Here is a 15,750-nt window from a genome sequence, read left to right on the forward strand (position 1 = left end):
AACAGCACTGCTCCTGCCTCTCCATGGTGTGGCTGGTAACCTTGTTTCCGCCAACCAGAGAGCGATAGTGGCACAAATCACTGCTTCGTGGGAGGTGCCAGAACATCTCTACCAAGACCATCAGGCAATCATCAGCTGCAATACGTTAGGGAAACTGGATCCACTGGGTCAGTGGACCCAGTTCCCCTAACGTGTTGACCCAGTTCCCCTGCAATACGTTAGGGGAACTGGGTCAACACACCAGGGTCCCATTGCTTACACCACGACACAGGACTCTACACCTCAACTGGATGAAAGGACATCAGCACTGGACCTTAGATGATTGGAGACGTGTCTCCTGGTCTGATGAGTCCCATTTACAGTTATTTCGAGTGGATGGGAGAGTGCATTTGTTTGTTATTTGATTTTTAGGAGCATTAGCAACTAAGGCCATATTGCTCCGGGATATGCAGTGGTCATTCCCTGACCTTTCTGCATCCTCCGTATTTGGTGGTGACGGGCTCGAACCCCAGTCTAAAGGAGAGTGCATATCTGGCAGAAACCACACAAAGCTATGCACTTGTCAACATGTGGCTGACAAGTGCAACAGGCTGGTGGATGGTCAGTAATGGCCTTCGGTGTGTTCAGTTGGCACACGTAACCTCTGATACACCTAGACGCATCTCTGATTGGTCCAGTTTATTTGTCCATCCTTGCCGACCATCTGCATCCTTTCTTGCTCATCATGCACCCACAGGGCAATGGACTCTTCCAGCAGGACAATGCGCCTCCCCAGAGAGCCATGATGACTAGAACATGGTTCGAAGAGTATTCCTCAGATTTTACCATTATGGAATGGCCTCTCTGATCACTGGACATGAACCCTGTAGAGCATCTTTGGGATGCTGTGGAAAGGTCCGTTTGAGCTTTGAATCTTCCACCCAGTAATGCGACAGAATTGTGGACAGTGGTGGAGAAAGCATGGATGGAAATACCTGTGGAATGCTTTCGTTAACTAGTGGACCCAATGCCTCGCTGTGTGATTGCACTTATCCGGGTGAAAGGTGGGTCTATCCATTACTAGGTAGTATAATAGAATTTTGATTATCCGTCAGGGTATGGGACCAAGCCAATGTTGAATAATCGAATATGTATATGTATTATTGCATAATACATAACCTAATGAAATTTAATTAAACTTTAATTATTATTTATTTTTACCTGGTCATCAAAAAAGCATAGTACAGATATCTACATATATACCTATTTTTAATATTTTGACTTACATTAAAGGTAATGTCAAAAAAATTTTAAAGAAAACAATATTATATAATTAAATTTCTTTTTGAAAAAAGTCAGTCAATTTCTTTTGTTTCATTACCCCTCGAGCCTTTTAGGAGGCAATGTTAAGAATTTTATGCAAAAGTAACACTTGCATAGCATCTGCTTCTTGTACCTTGAATCACTCAATGCACTCTGACAATGTAGTTTCAGCTTCACAGTGGATAATTGTTTGTTGTTCCATCAGCAGCAGCTTTTTCTTCTTCTTCAGTTTCAAAATCATCTGAAATTTTCATCATTCTTTGAACAATTTCATCATTTAAAATTTCGCATTTGACTTCCATTTTGTCCATATCTAGCCAATCATTTACTTCCTCCTTTGAAATATTTTTAAAACCAGAAACATTTGAACATAACTGCAAAATTTCAGTTTATTTTGGAATGGTTTCTGTACCAGTCGAATCAGTGAAGACAGGATATTAGAGCTGGAAAAGGAATTAGAAAATGTGAATTGGAATATCATCGGTTGGCTGAAACAAGAAGAAATGAATCACTTATAAGTTTATCAAGTGGAAACCTGCTGTACACCAATGGAAACAGTGAGAGGAACGAGGGTGGAGTTGGCTTTCTGGTCCATAAAGATATAAAAAACATTTTGGAATTCAAAAGTCCATCACCAAGGGTGTCAAGACTACTACTCAGGATTTCTAAGAGGTACAAGCTAAAGGTTATAATGATTTATGCACCAACATCAAGCCATGATGATGACTAGGTTGAAGAAATGTACAACGAAATTGAAAGTCTTCTAGATGAGCAGAAAACCCACTACACTATTATTATGGGGGACTTCAATGCTAAGGTTGGAAAAAGACAAAACAGTGCAGAAAGGGGAACAAATAGGAAATTTTGGAATTGGTGAAAGAAATGAAAGACTTGTGGAATTTGCATAACCTTGAGGAATGTCAGTGACAAACACTTTTTTCAAAACAGTTATGAAGTATAACTCCACAATATGAGAGATGCTTTATAGTCTAAATACATCATAGACCATCAGGCATCTCTAATATTGTGGAGTTATACTTCATAACTGTTTTGCCATCATTGCATCACTCAGGTACCTACCCACCCACCGAAGAAGGACCAAATCACCCTGAAACGGTGCCGTCTGTGTGGTGGTATCCATCTGAGAATAAGTAACATTAGTCTTCTCCTGAGGTGAAGCGTTACTTATTCGAAGTAGTGCAATATCATGGCAACTCGTGAAGGTATTCACAATATGAGATATAACTTAAAACGATGCCGCTATGCTAATATTCTGTTCATTCAGATTTGGCTATGTATTATTGATGCTTTCACGCTATACTTATACATAGTCTAGACTTTTCCATATCTTGAGGCTTACGCCCTAAACGCTTTATAGTTTAAATACATCATACACCATCAGGTATATCTCATATTGTGGAGTTATACTTCATAACTGTTTTGCCATCATTGCATCACTCAGGTACCTACCCACCCACCGAAGAAGGGCCAAATCGCCCTCGGATACCCACCCACCCATCCATCCATCGAAGAAGGGCCAAACGACACCAGGGGGAGCCTGATGATGTCCAGAGTTTCCAAGAATAGGTAACAACAGTCTTTCCCACTGGGGAAGCATTGCCTATTCGAGGAGTTGGAGTTTTTGAGTGGTGTGAGTTGAAGGAGTTACTGTCCCTTTCATTCTTCTACACCGTTTCTTTTCCTTTTCCACTCTTACTATTACTTTCCCTCTACTTTTTTGCTTTTCTAAGTCTAATAGGGACAAGTGGATAATCGAGTTATCCCACACATATACAAAATCATCCTGAAACAGTGCCGTCTGGGTGGTGGTATCCATTGAGAATAAGTAACATTAGTCTTCTCCTCAGGTGAAGCGTTACTTATTCGAAGTAGTGTAATATCCTGGCAACCCGTTGTGAAGGTATTCACAATATGAAATATAACTTAAAATGGTGCCACGTTGCTAATATTCTGTTCATTCAGATTTGGCTATGTATTATTGATGCTTTCGCACTATACTTATACAGAGACTGATGGTAAATAGGGTGATGGGCAATCGAAGTTCTGCTGTATCTCATGATTTCTGCCCACTCAGTGTACTGCAGAATATATGCAATTAAACTAGCTCTTCACACCTGTTTTGGACCACACTCGCACGGTAGCCGCCATTTTGCAACTGGAATCTGCTGTGAGGCAAGAGTACCGCAACACTCGATAACATAAACAACAATAAGCATATGGTGGTGGTTTTTAGGCATATTTATATATATATATATATATATATCTGATATATATGTACTACTTAATTACAATCACTGCCATTCAATCTACTTTTTCTCCCTCTCATCCAATTCTTAAAGCGATTCAATTTAAATTATGTCACTATCAAACAGCCAACCAGAAAGTTACCTTCCGCTTGATCCCTGGTCATGTCGGCATCCCAGCTAATGAACATGCGGACGATGCTGCTAAACATCCTAGGCACCTCCATAGCCAGGTGGGCAAGAGCAGCAGTGTGTAGAACATGCTTCTTGATTAGACTGGGGTTCGAGCCCTTGACCACCAAATACGGAGGATGCGGAAAGGTCAGGAGCTCGTGACCACTGCATACCCCCGGAGCAATATGGCCTTAGTTGCTAATGCTCCTAAAAACCAAAATAACAACAACAGCTAAACATCCTGACATGGGATCATCCTGTCTATTGAAAGTTCACTACACTTACTACAATTCCATTATTAGAACATGTATGAAGCAATGGCAAACATAAATTAATAATAAACTGCTGCAGATAAAAAAAAGCCAGTTTTAAATTTTTAAATTATGTCACTATCAAACAGCCAACCAGAAAGTTACCTTCCGCTTGATCCCTGGTCATGTCGGCATCCCAGCTAATGAACATGCGGACGATGCTGCTAAACATCCTAGGCACCTCCGTAGCCAGGTGGGCAAGAGCAGCAGTGTGTAGAACAGCCAGTTTTTTTAACCAGTCACAGCTAACAATAAAGCATATTCTCATTGAATGGTCTCAACAATCAACTATCCGAAATTCTAGCTTTAGCTTCCTGTCACTCTAGCAAGACCCCTTCACTTTATCACATATTCTCGGCAATGATGAAAATTTCGAAGAACTGTTTAACTATTTGAAACACACAAATTTCTATAATTGTCTCTGATCATAATAACATGTTGAATTAGTGATAAGTAAATCATGAATAGGCACAGTATATCCCAAGAGGCCCTTGCCAAAACTCTCAAATACAACAATTAAATTACTAGTAAAAACAAGGGGTTTCCGAAAAGTAAGGTAACATTTTTTTTTTCTTAATAATGGTGAAAGGGAATGAGATGAAATGCAGTGGACAGATAGACCAGTTAATAACGTTCAAAAAGACCGCCAGTGCAGTGTTGCGGTACTCTTGCCTCACAGCAGATTCCAGTTGCAAAATGGCGGCTACCATGCGAGTGTGGTCCAAAACAGGTGTGAAGTTATTCGCATTTTGCAAGCAAAAGGGTCTTCACCAAGTGACATTCACTGTGAACTGGTTGCTGAGTATGGCAAAAAGGTGATGATAAAAAAGCAGGTGTGTTTTTGGTGCAATGAATTTAAAGTGGGCTGTGTTGACATTGAAGATCGACATTGGGCGGGCAGGCAGGCAGGCTTTGAGTCATGGCCACAGTGTTCTGGGATCGCCAGGGCATTCTGTTCAATTTCGCCGAAGAAGGAACAATCAATGCACAGCTTTACTGTGCAACAAAAACTGTGGAAAAACTGAAAGCCAACGTTCAACACAAAACGACCAGGACTCCTGACAAGCGCCGTGATTTTGTTGCGAGACAGTGCAACTCCGCACACTGCCCGCACCACTTGTGAGTGGTTGCACCGTAATCATTGGGAAACTCTGTCACATCCCCCCCTACAGCCCAGACTTAGCACCTTCAGACTTCCATTTGTTCAGCCCTCTGAAAAAACACCATTCAGGAAAATGTTTCACCACGTATGATGAAGTTCACCAGGCAGTGTGATGTTAGTTACTGCATGTGGGCATGAACTTCTTCAGTACTGGTATTGATAAACTGATCCATTGTTGGGAAAAGTGCATCAATAAAACTAGAGACTTTGTGGAGGAGTTGTGTATGTTCACTTATTTCTTGGTGTGTAATTTCAACTTCGTATTATTAAACATCGTCGAGAGAACAAATGTGTTACCTTACTTTTCAGAAACTCCTCGTACTACCATATTTACTAGTAATTTAAGCTATATGTAACAGCTCTGATTATCTATAGATGATCAGGTTTTTACTCCATATTGTTTTGCAGGTTTTTTGCTTTTTTTCTTCAACAGAATTGACAAAAGTTTTGTTTCTGCAAAAATGAGAAGTGTATAAAATGCGTTTTTAAATTTTCAAATTTTTCATTAAAAAATCAAAAATATTAAAAAGTATTGGATCTTTATATTGTTTTCTAGAATATGTATAATTTTTTTTCTGTAATTAGCCCATTAAGGTAGCAGTTTCATTTGTTCTTACGTAATCTTAAATTAATACGTATCAATAAGAACAAAAAACTATTTTTAATTATAATGGTTCTTATTGACAGATACATTTGTGAAGTATATATCTGCATGTAGACATTTTTTTTTTATTTTGTAGAAAGATGGAGATGAAGAAGGATGGCTTACGAAATTATCTATTGCCTTACCTAAAATTGAACCTTTCAAAACATTCACTTTGAATTTGAAAGTGTTGGCTCATTTTGGACCTCAAAAGAATGCAAACACTCTTGAGTACAGGGTGCTAATACAGTGGCCCTGGACAACTGGTGGATGGAATGTTCCACTGCAATTTTTGCCTCCCTTTTTGAGTACTCACAAGTTGCATACATGTGCAGAAAGGTATGTTCCTCACAGGTATTAATGTATAACTTTCTGTTTTTAAAAATTTCAGTGCACAGCTGAAAGAAAAATGTTGATAGCTATTATATTTCTTTACAGATAGTTGTAAAGAAATATAACATCAAAATATCCAAAGGTTTTTACATAAAAATTAATTATACGAACAAACATTATAACCAAGTTTTATTATAGCGACTTTAAAACAAACGAAAAATATGCAAATAAGGAACACATTGGTTAGAGCTCTGCAAAATAACTTGTATGTATGTTACTAAAAACACATCATCAAATATAAAGATCATATGCTAGGAATGGAAGGTAGAATTTAATTTGTAGTTAGCAAAAGTTGTATTTAGTTTGTAGTTTAATTTGTAATTAGTCTGAATTTTTCACACCTGTGTGTCGCCCAAATTACATGTGATCAGCAATGACTAGATTGAATGTTACTGTCAGGCAAAGCCATCTTGTATTTTCATAGTCCATTAATACTGTTGTTAAAACTAGGGGGGGGGGGCACTAAAGAACACTCACATGCAATTAACTGAAAAACTACCATGTGATGAAAAAAGGTAACAGTGTGGTGCAGTTTCATATCCACTTCCATAATTGGCGACTTTTTTGAAGAATTTGCTGATTTACATTTCAATACTTGTATTCATAAATAAACAGAAATATACAACTTTGTTGCAAAATATTATTCCAGACTTGAGACAGAGAGGGGTGGGGATATTGGACCAAATGATCCTTGAAATAAGATGTTCCTACATATTCAGCGGAGAGTTACTGCATTATTAAGAGAACATTTTGGTGTAAAAAGTATTAGCAAATCTGGAACAAAGTGGTCACCTCACAGTCTAGATTTGAACTCTGCTGATTATTGGTTTTGGGGTTATTGAAAAGACTGTCTCAGACACAGCCTTTTAAATAGCCTTAAAGAACCAGCCTTTTTTTGTGTACACACACACACACACACACACACACACACACACACACACGTGTGTGTGTGTGTGTGTGTGTGTGTAGTACCAGAATTTAGAGAGCTTACTATATTATGAAAAATTATTAAATGTTAGTATAATTTTATACTTATTTGGTGTTTTTTATACAGTAAATGTATTGTGTTTAGTCAGTCAGTATAGTTTTCATTTTGAAATGTTTCATTCATTCATTTGTGTGGTCTGCCATAGCTTTTGCTGTAATATCTGTAAATTATCTTTTTTTTCTGTGGTCTTCTATTCATATATGTTTCTTTGTTTTTAATTGACCTACTCCTTGCATTAATAATTTGCTCTATATATAGCACAGTCAGATGTGATGGCTGAATATGATGTATTATGGTAACTGATGTATCATAAAAAATAAACACTGTCAGGTGTGTCAGTCCAAAAATTAACTTGCCCATATCTGGTATGTGGACATCACTTTTCAATGTTCAGTTTGTTTTTGATGCAAATAAATACTCAGATTGTATTAGCCCTCTGTGTTTGCCTGTAAAGTGATGTTAGATAGGGTTTTTTTTTTTTTGCTGCTGTTTACTGAATGATTCTATTTTCATAATCGTTACATGCATTTTGTACAAATGCATATGAGAAGGTTTCTCGGACTGATGTTGTTATGTATTTCTTAGCTATGTGATTGTGAAATATAATAATAAAATAACATGTTCAGTTCAGCTCTTCTTCTGTAAGTCGTTATTCCAGCAGGTTTTACTAATAACAAATTTTTTGTTTTTGTTGGGAAATTTAAAAAATATTTTGCAAGATGTGTTTTATTTTATTATGTGTAATTATATGTTACATATCAACTGCTCACACACACATAATATACTTATATAATTTACATATATAATTCAAGCAGCAACCATTTGTTTCAAGACTGGAGATCGAAAGACAATAAGTCTCTCACAGTGTGCCCTCATTCCTCCTCCTTTTCCAGAAATATTGTAACTTTCATTTGAATTGGCCTATAAACATAAGTTCTAAATTGAAGGGTGGCCATCTTGTTTCAAGATGTTGTGTCAAAATTAAATTATCTACCCCGAGAAGATTATCTACTTATATGATCTGTAAATTCTGTTTCAGTTGAACAGAAAAGACCCAAACAGATTTCACCTATAATTCCAATAGTGGCTGTCTTGTTTCAAGATAGTAGTTTGAAACAGGGAGGGATGTACCTGCCAGGTATATCCCTCCCTGCTTTAACCCCCACAAAAAAGGTATTGTAATTTTGGTTGGGATTGAATTGTAAAGATGAGTTCAAAACCAGTGTCACTGTTATTGAATAGTAGTCATAATTCAAGATGATGAATAAAAAGTTAACCATCCTGTCAGAATGCTCAAGTAACCTCTTTCCCATGTGCATGATAAATTTGGTTTTGATCAAACTGTGGTATCGATAAGGCACAGACAGGTTTTGGGGAGAAAACTAAAATTCCTGACAATTTTTGGATGTTTTCTTGGGAAACTTCTGCATGATTAACAAGGAATCTGGTACACTGATTCCCCAGCCTACCCCCATAGAAAATTAGCCATTTCATTGCTTGGTCTATACAGGCAACCCTCGTATAACACAGTACTTCTACAACATGGTTTTGCTCTAACAGTATGAGAATTGCGGCAATCCTCGCACAACATGTTACACAACACAGTCTCACTCTAACACAGTTAGAGAATTGCGGGAAATCTCACATAACACAGTATTTTTGAGCTTTTGTGCTGGGAAAACCCTGCTATTATGTTAGATGTAATTTTCAATGTTTCATTCCTTTTTGTGAATCCCTGCTGTTGACTTGCTAGTTGATATCACCTTTGTGATATTTATCCAAAGCACATTTCTGGAGGTCACTACCATAAAACAATAAAAGCAATTTGCACTTTCCGGTTTATTGTTCTTTTCTGTTAGTGTAATCGATTATAAATGGATAGTAAACTCGATCTTGTTGCATTTACTATATTACCAGTAGCTTGGTTTCTGTGGGTTTTCACGTTATTATGGTGAAATGTTTCCCCTTCCATGAAATATTCAATCATATAAAAAACATAAATTAATTTTCAGAAACTCATTATTACGTATCTCATTTGTGCATATCGTGTTCTTTGTTGTTAATTGCTTATCATTTTTACTGTTTTAAATTTTACAACCAAAAAAAAAAAAGTCAGTCAACAGAAATATCAATTAGTTGGTATGTACATATTACGGTATGTGTTAATTAAGCCATGTAAGTAAGTGTAAATTTATTTTTATTTTGCTAACTGAAAAATATTCTTCTGATTTGTACGTATCATTTAACTTTGTTAATTGGTAAGGTAATAAAGTTAAATTTGTGCTTTATATCTTTAAAAATGGTGCCTCCGTAGCCAGGGTAGGAGCAGCATTGTGTAGCACACGCTTCTTGATTAGACCGGGGTTCGAGCCTGTGACCACCAAATACGGAGGATGTGGAAAGGTCAGGGAATGACCACCGCATGTCCCCGGAGCAATATGGCCTTAGTTGCTAATGCTCCTAAAAACCAAATAACAACAACGTATCTTTAAAGCAGGATCCACTGTATTTTGTTGGGAGATCCCTGCATTAGGTTCTGTACTATTGAACTTGTGCTTGTTTGAGACCATAAAAAATTGCAAGTGTGCAGATTGTGACTTTGATTGTGACAGAGAGCAGAAGGTACACGAAATCTAGATGCTGCGGAAGAGATTGTGCTTAGCAGCAATGAAGAAGAAGAAAATTAAATGAACGTACATTATCTGACATTTCTTTGTAATATAAGTATCACAGTTTGTAAGGTAAGAAGTTTTTTTCAGTTGTTACCATTTAAGTTACTACTATTATAAAAATAAAGTTAAAGTATTAAGTTATTTACTACTATAAAAATTAAGTTTCCGATAGATAATTAATTAAGTTACTGGTTCTTAGTCCCACATAACACGGTTTCGCATTATACGAGATTTTGTAGGAACCAAACTGTCGTGTTATACAAGGGTTACCTGTATATTATTTGTATATTTCTTCCAACTCTGTAGTAATCTCTTTGTTCACACTTTATCTTATATATGCTTAAATTTATTTATTGGAATGTAATGTTCTTAAATCCAACATGTATTTTAGTAAAACATTTAATGGAAGGTTTTTTTTTGTTTTCCCCCAGAAAATACATACAGGTTATTCTTCATGCTTTAACAGGTGAGGGATTTCAGCTGTGTGATCCAATTTTGATAGTTAATGAAGTGGAGACTATCACCTTAAAATCATTAAATCCTTCTTCACAGATTCTGGTAATTTATTGCCTATATAATCATAATTAATTACATAAATATTGTTGCAGATTTTTTTCCTAAAGCATTAATACAATCCCTCATAATTATAGTTGATAAAAAAAAAATATGAAGTAAATATGTCTTTCTCTTTTACAGGGTGACTCAAATTTTGCACAGCCAGTTTCTCTCTAACTTGATGGCAGCACTGTATAGCACTGCATGCAAAACAGTGATTGTAACTTACACAGACTTATCCACATAAGTTTGTTCCCTGAGTAAGGCATCATGACCTTCTCTGTCTGTGCATTTATAGTCAAATAGTACCTTTGTTCAAAATTGTAGGTGAACATCAAAGCTGAATTTTGGGAAAAATATCCCGATTTACTTGGTATTAACAATTTCATGATAATTACTTATTATCATTGTAGTTATTATAATTACTTGATTACATAATCTGATAGAAAAAGAATTAATACATTTTAATTACTCATATTGGATTGTGAAAAATTTTTTGAATCATCCTGTATAATAACATTGACCAGCTATAAGATAAATACTAAAGAGTTAGACTGTAAATTGTAACCAGCTATTCACAGTAAAATATGTAAAATCTGAGATAATAAAAATAAACACTAGAGCTTTTAACAAGATAAACCTGTCAAAAGAATTGAATAAGGAACCCTACTCCAGAACCACAGTGGATTTCAGTAGTTTCATTACTGAATTAGGCAATAAATCTTTCTTTTACTTATATAGGAAATCAGATAAATGGCATGGCATAATGATAAGTGTTTGGAAAGATCTGAGTCTAAACTTTATGAAGGCCTTTTCATTCAGGACTGTAAATATCAAGTCTCTAGATTTTTTTTTTTTTTTTTTCCCTCCTATCTTCTGGGATTTTCATCCCAAAAACATGAATGCAACAATTTAAATGGTCTCTGCCTATCTGATCTGATTAAATGAGAATCATAATGGCTGATCTCACATAAATAAGACATTGTGGGAAAATGGAATAAGAAAGGACAAAGTGGAACAGCATTGAAACAGTGTTCTGTTACTGCTAATTCACTGGAATGCAGCCTAAGCTGAATAGATCCCTTCAATTTACCACCATTACTACTATTATTATTATTACCATTATTCATTTGCATAGTGCACATCCACATTTGTACATCGTGTACAAATGAGAACACTATTACATACCAAACAATAAGAAAACAAACGACAAGCCAACACTAATTGTGAAGTTTTCAAACCATGTGGCAAAGGAAAAATGGATGAGAAAGGCAAAGGAGATCCGACTAACAGCAAAAGATATATATCAGAACAATAGCAATATCCCAATTTACAGTAAATGACCATTTAACAGCCCACCTCAAGCAATTGTTTTGGGAAACAAAACAATTAATAAGAACTCACAGTTACAAATTTTTATGGCTAAAACATGGCAAAATTTATGTGAAGAAGAATGAATCTTCAAGAGCCATTAGAATTCAGAGTTCAAAGGATTTGCAGTTTATAAAATAGACTTTTATTGTGAATAATTGAAATTTCCAGAAATCTAGATTTAAGGTAAAATTAAGACATCAGGTATGCTTTTTGAGGAATCACAGATTTTCAATTCACCTTTACATTTTATAAATAATCAAAATATTCAAGCTCTTATAACTGATAAAAAAACAGTTCTTTATGGTAGCTCTAAATATCAGGTCACTAAGAAAAAATTGGTTTTAACTTCTTGCAATATATAAATGCAATGAAAGAGTATATCTCATGTATAGTTTTAACAGAAGTTAACATAAAAAGTGATGAAATTTCCAATTATAACATACAAGATTATGATAAGGTCTATATATTGAGAGAGTTGAGAAGGGGTGGAGGAATAATAATATACTATAGAACATGCTTTAGGGCAATACAGGTTTACCACTTAACTCAGTCTTGTGAAAACTGCTGTGTCAAATTATTAGGAGAAGACCCAGAAAACACATTCATGATTTGTGCTTTTTACAGGCCACCATCAGATTCAATAAGCAGTTTCCTAATAGAATTAGAAAACATTATTTTGCATTGGGACGACATACAAACAGATAAGACCATACTAGTAGGAGATTTTAATATTAATTTACTAACCGATGGAACTGATAATGTGATACCCAGATACTCTGCAATCTTAAACAATTATGGATTTGAACATACCTTATTTGGAATAACTAGGCAACAAAGGATGGAGGGAGATAGAACAGTAAGCTCCTGCTTAGATCACCTTATAACAAATATAAAGTTGAAGTATGCTAATTCTTACATACTATTAAATCAATTTTCAGATCACAGAACATGTATACTAATAGTGGATATGTACTCAAAACAACATCCATCTGAAGATCTAAAATTAACAAATGTTACGAAGAAAAATTATTTATCAACAGGTAAACTGAAACAGAACATAAACAATATGTTAATACAAGAGCAAGTATCTTACACAACAAATGTAAATGTCTTTTCAAATAAGATAATACAAATTATAAACAATTCGAGGTTTAATACCGAGAGAAAAGTTAATCACATCCAACAACACAAACACTGGGAGTAGCAGGATTAAGCTTAGGAAACCTTGGATGACTAAAGAAATAGAAGAACTAATGGTACAAAGGGATAAATATTTCAGGCAGTATAAAAATTGTCCATCAAAGAAAGAACATTATCACAATTATAAACACTCAGAAATAAAGTGACAGGTATGATAAAAAAGCAAAAAAACACTTATTACAATCATCTTTTCATGGATAAGCAGATAACACAAAAGGATAAATGGAGCATTATAAATAACATGTTAAGTACAAGGAAGAAAAAGTCAAGAGGAAACCAAATTAAAACACTAGTAGAACAGATTTCTGGTGCAAACAAACAATACGAGGCTGCAAATAGGTTTGCCAAAGCTGTATTAGATCTCAACAGATATTTAATACATTATTGCCAAGATTCCTTTACTCAACAAGATAGGCTTCCTCAGATAATGAACTCTTGTGTAGTCTTAGCTCCACATTATACTGAGATTCTTAAAATTATAGAACAATTAAAGAACAAGAAATCTTACGGACTGGACTGTATTACAGTAACCGAGGTAAAGAGAAACAAAGAACAGTTCTCTGTTCTCTTGGTAGAGCTAATAGCATGGATGTTAGAGTCGGGAAGCTATCCTACAAATTTACTCTCATTTAAGGTAATTCCTATATATAAAAAGGGACCACCTGATGACTTTTGCAATTACAGACCAATAACAATACAGTCAATTTTAAATAAGATAATAGAAAATTATATATTTTCCCATATAAGCAAATATTTACATCAATATGGACTGTTAAACAACTCTATTCTCATATCAGAAGGGCAAGAGCACACAGACATTATTAGAGAACTTAGTAGACTTACATTTAAACAACAATAACTTCATATTGATTTTATTTATAGATTTGACCAAAGCATATGACCTAATTGATATCCCAATATTGCAACAGAAATTACTGAAATATAGTATAAGGGGAAGACTCAGTCAACTCCTAGCAAATTATTTAACCAAGAGAAAAATAACAGTAGAAGTAGAAAATACAAAGGGAAAATCTTATAATGTAAAGAGAGGAGTACCTCAGGGCACTCATGCTGAGCCAATCATGTTCAACATCTATATAAATAACATATTCGAAGTAATTAAGAACTCCTTTATAAAAATTTATGCAGATGATATAATCTTATATACAATAGGAAAGAACCTAACAAAAATGGAGAATGATTTACAGCAGGATGCAATACATTTACAAACTTGGTTGCATGATAATAAATTAGCACTCAGCTTTGAAAAAACAAAATTTTTGGTAATAAGACCACCTCATCAAACCCTCTATTGGGTTGGACATTCAACCCTCTATCAAATTGCACAAACGTGATTGCCTACATGATCAGAATTTCAAGAATTGCAAATGTCTAACTGTGGAAGAAGTTTCAAATCATTGTTACCGTGGGTTATGGATTGACTACAGTCTAAGTTGGGTAATGCATATAACAAACTTGTACAAAAAAATGAGATTTTATGTGTACTTTTTCTACTACATTAAGAATAAGTTAAATCTTAGAACAAAAGTTACCTTATTTTGTGCATTAGTGGACTCCCAACTCAATTATTTAGTAAATATATGGGCACGAGCAAATAAAACAGAAGGGCAATAAACAACTTAATGAATAGGATTCTGAAACTTTTAATGGAGACAAACTCTTGGAATGACCTGAACAAGAGAAGGCAATTTTTGTTGAAACATAAAATACTGTATCCAGTTCAAAAACTGAAGTTAATCTATTCTTAAAAAAATCTTAACACTATTTCTGAAGAGTGGAATTTGCAAAGAAATGTCTCACAAAATTTAAGGAACCCAAAAGCAGCAATTACTTTGCCTCACACTAGGATACTAAATAGATTTGGAGATAGGCACACAATGAATATAATAAACAACTTGTTGGCTAGCATTGATTTCAGGCTCAGGAGAAGTTACCCCATCTCCAAATTAAAATTCCTAATAAGAAAATTCTTGATTTTCTATGGTTGGTTGGTGGAACAGACTTCCATCCCTTGTCGTGGAAGTTGATAGCCTAAATAAGTTTAAGGCTCAGCTGGACAGGTATTTTGAACGAACAGAGGGGTGAAGTGGAAGTGGTTTTTTTTTTTTTTTTTGGCTTTTTTTTGGCTGATGCTGCATAAGCTTGCTTTCTTGCATCAAATGCCTCTACTAATGCTAATGCTAAATTTGTAAAAGTTGCAGATTTTAAAAACCAAGGCTGTGCAGTTACTGTTAAATGACCACCTGGTATGAATAGATGCCCAGTAGTATGGCCGTATGAGACATCTATACAATATGTAACTGTCATTGAGTATCTTGGGGTGTGTGTGTGCATAGGGGAGTGGATGAGCTTTGTTGAGTACGAGAAGTATTTAAGGAACAAAATACATACTTTGTATGCCAAGCTCAAAAGAGTAGTTAGAGATTTTTGGTGAATCAAAAGATGATCACTGAATCCACTATATGACTGTCTTTTTGTCCCATCTTCTTCTGTGTTTCTGTAATTTGGCTACACAAAATTACAAATTCTTTGATAAAGACAGTCATATGATATGATATGTTTATTGGGGAATCCTTTGATTCCCCAATAAACTCTAACTACTCTTTTGAGCTTGGCATACAAAGTACGTATTTTGTTCCTTAAATACTTCTCATGCTCAACAAAGCTCATCCACTCCCCTATGCACACCCC

The 15,750-nt window shown here is 35.2% G+C and overlaps 1 protein-coding gene across 1 annotated transcript in view; it reads left to right on the top strand.

The window, feature by feature from the left end:
* The window catches only part of SIDL (SIDL trafficking protein particle complex subunit 10), a 322,468-nt gene that overhangs the window by 253,163 nt on the left and 53,555 nt on the right, over window positions 1–15,750 (top strand). Inside the window, exons 16-17 of the mRNA XM_090388069.1 lie at window positions 5,954–6,195; window positions 10,341–10,467. Coding sequence (XP_090244195.1) covers window positions 5,954–6,195; window positions 10,341–10,467 — 369 coding nt within the window. The remainder of the gene's footprint in view (window positions 1–5,953; window positions 6,196–10,340; window positions 10,468–15,750) is intronic.

Source organism: Mastigoproctus giganteus, chromosome 13 (genome assembly GCF_048544385.1).
Source record: "Mastigoproctus giganteus isolate SK-2022 chromosome 13, ASM4854438v1, whole genome shotgun sequence".
Classification (NCBI taxonomy): Eukaryota; Metazoa; Arthropoda; class Arachnida; order Uropygi; family Thelyphonidae; genus Mastigoproctus; species Mastigoproctus giganteus.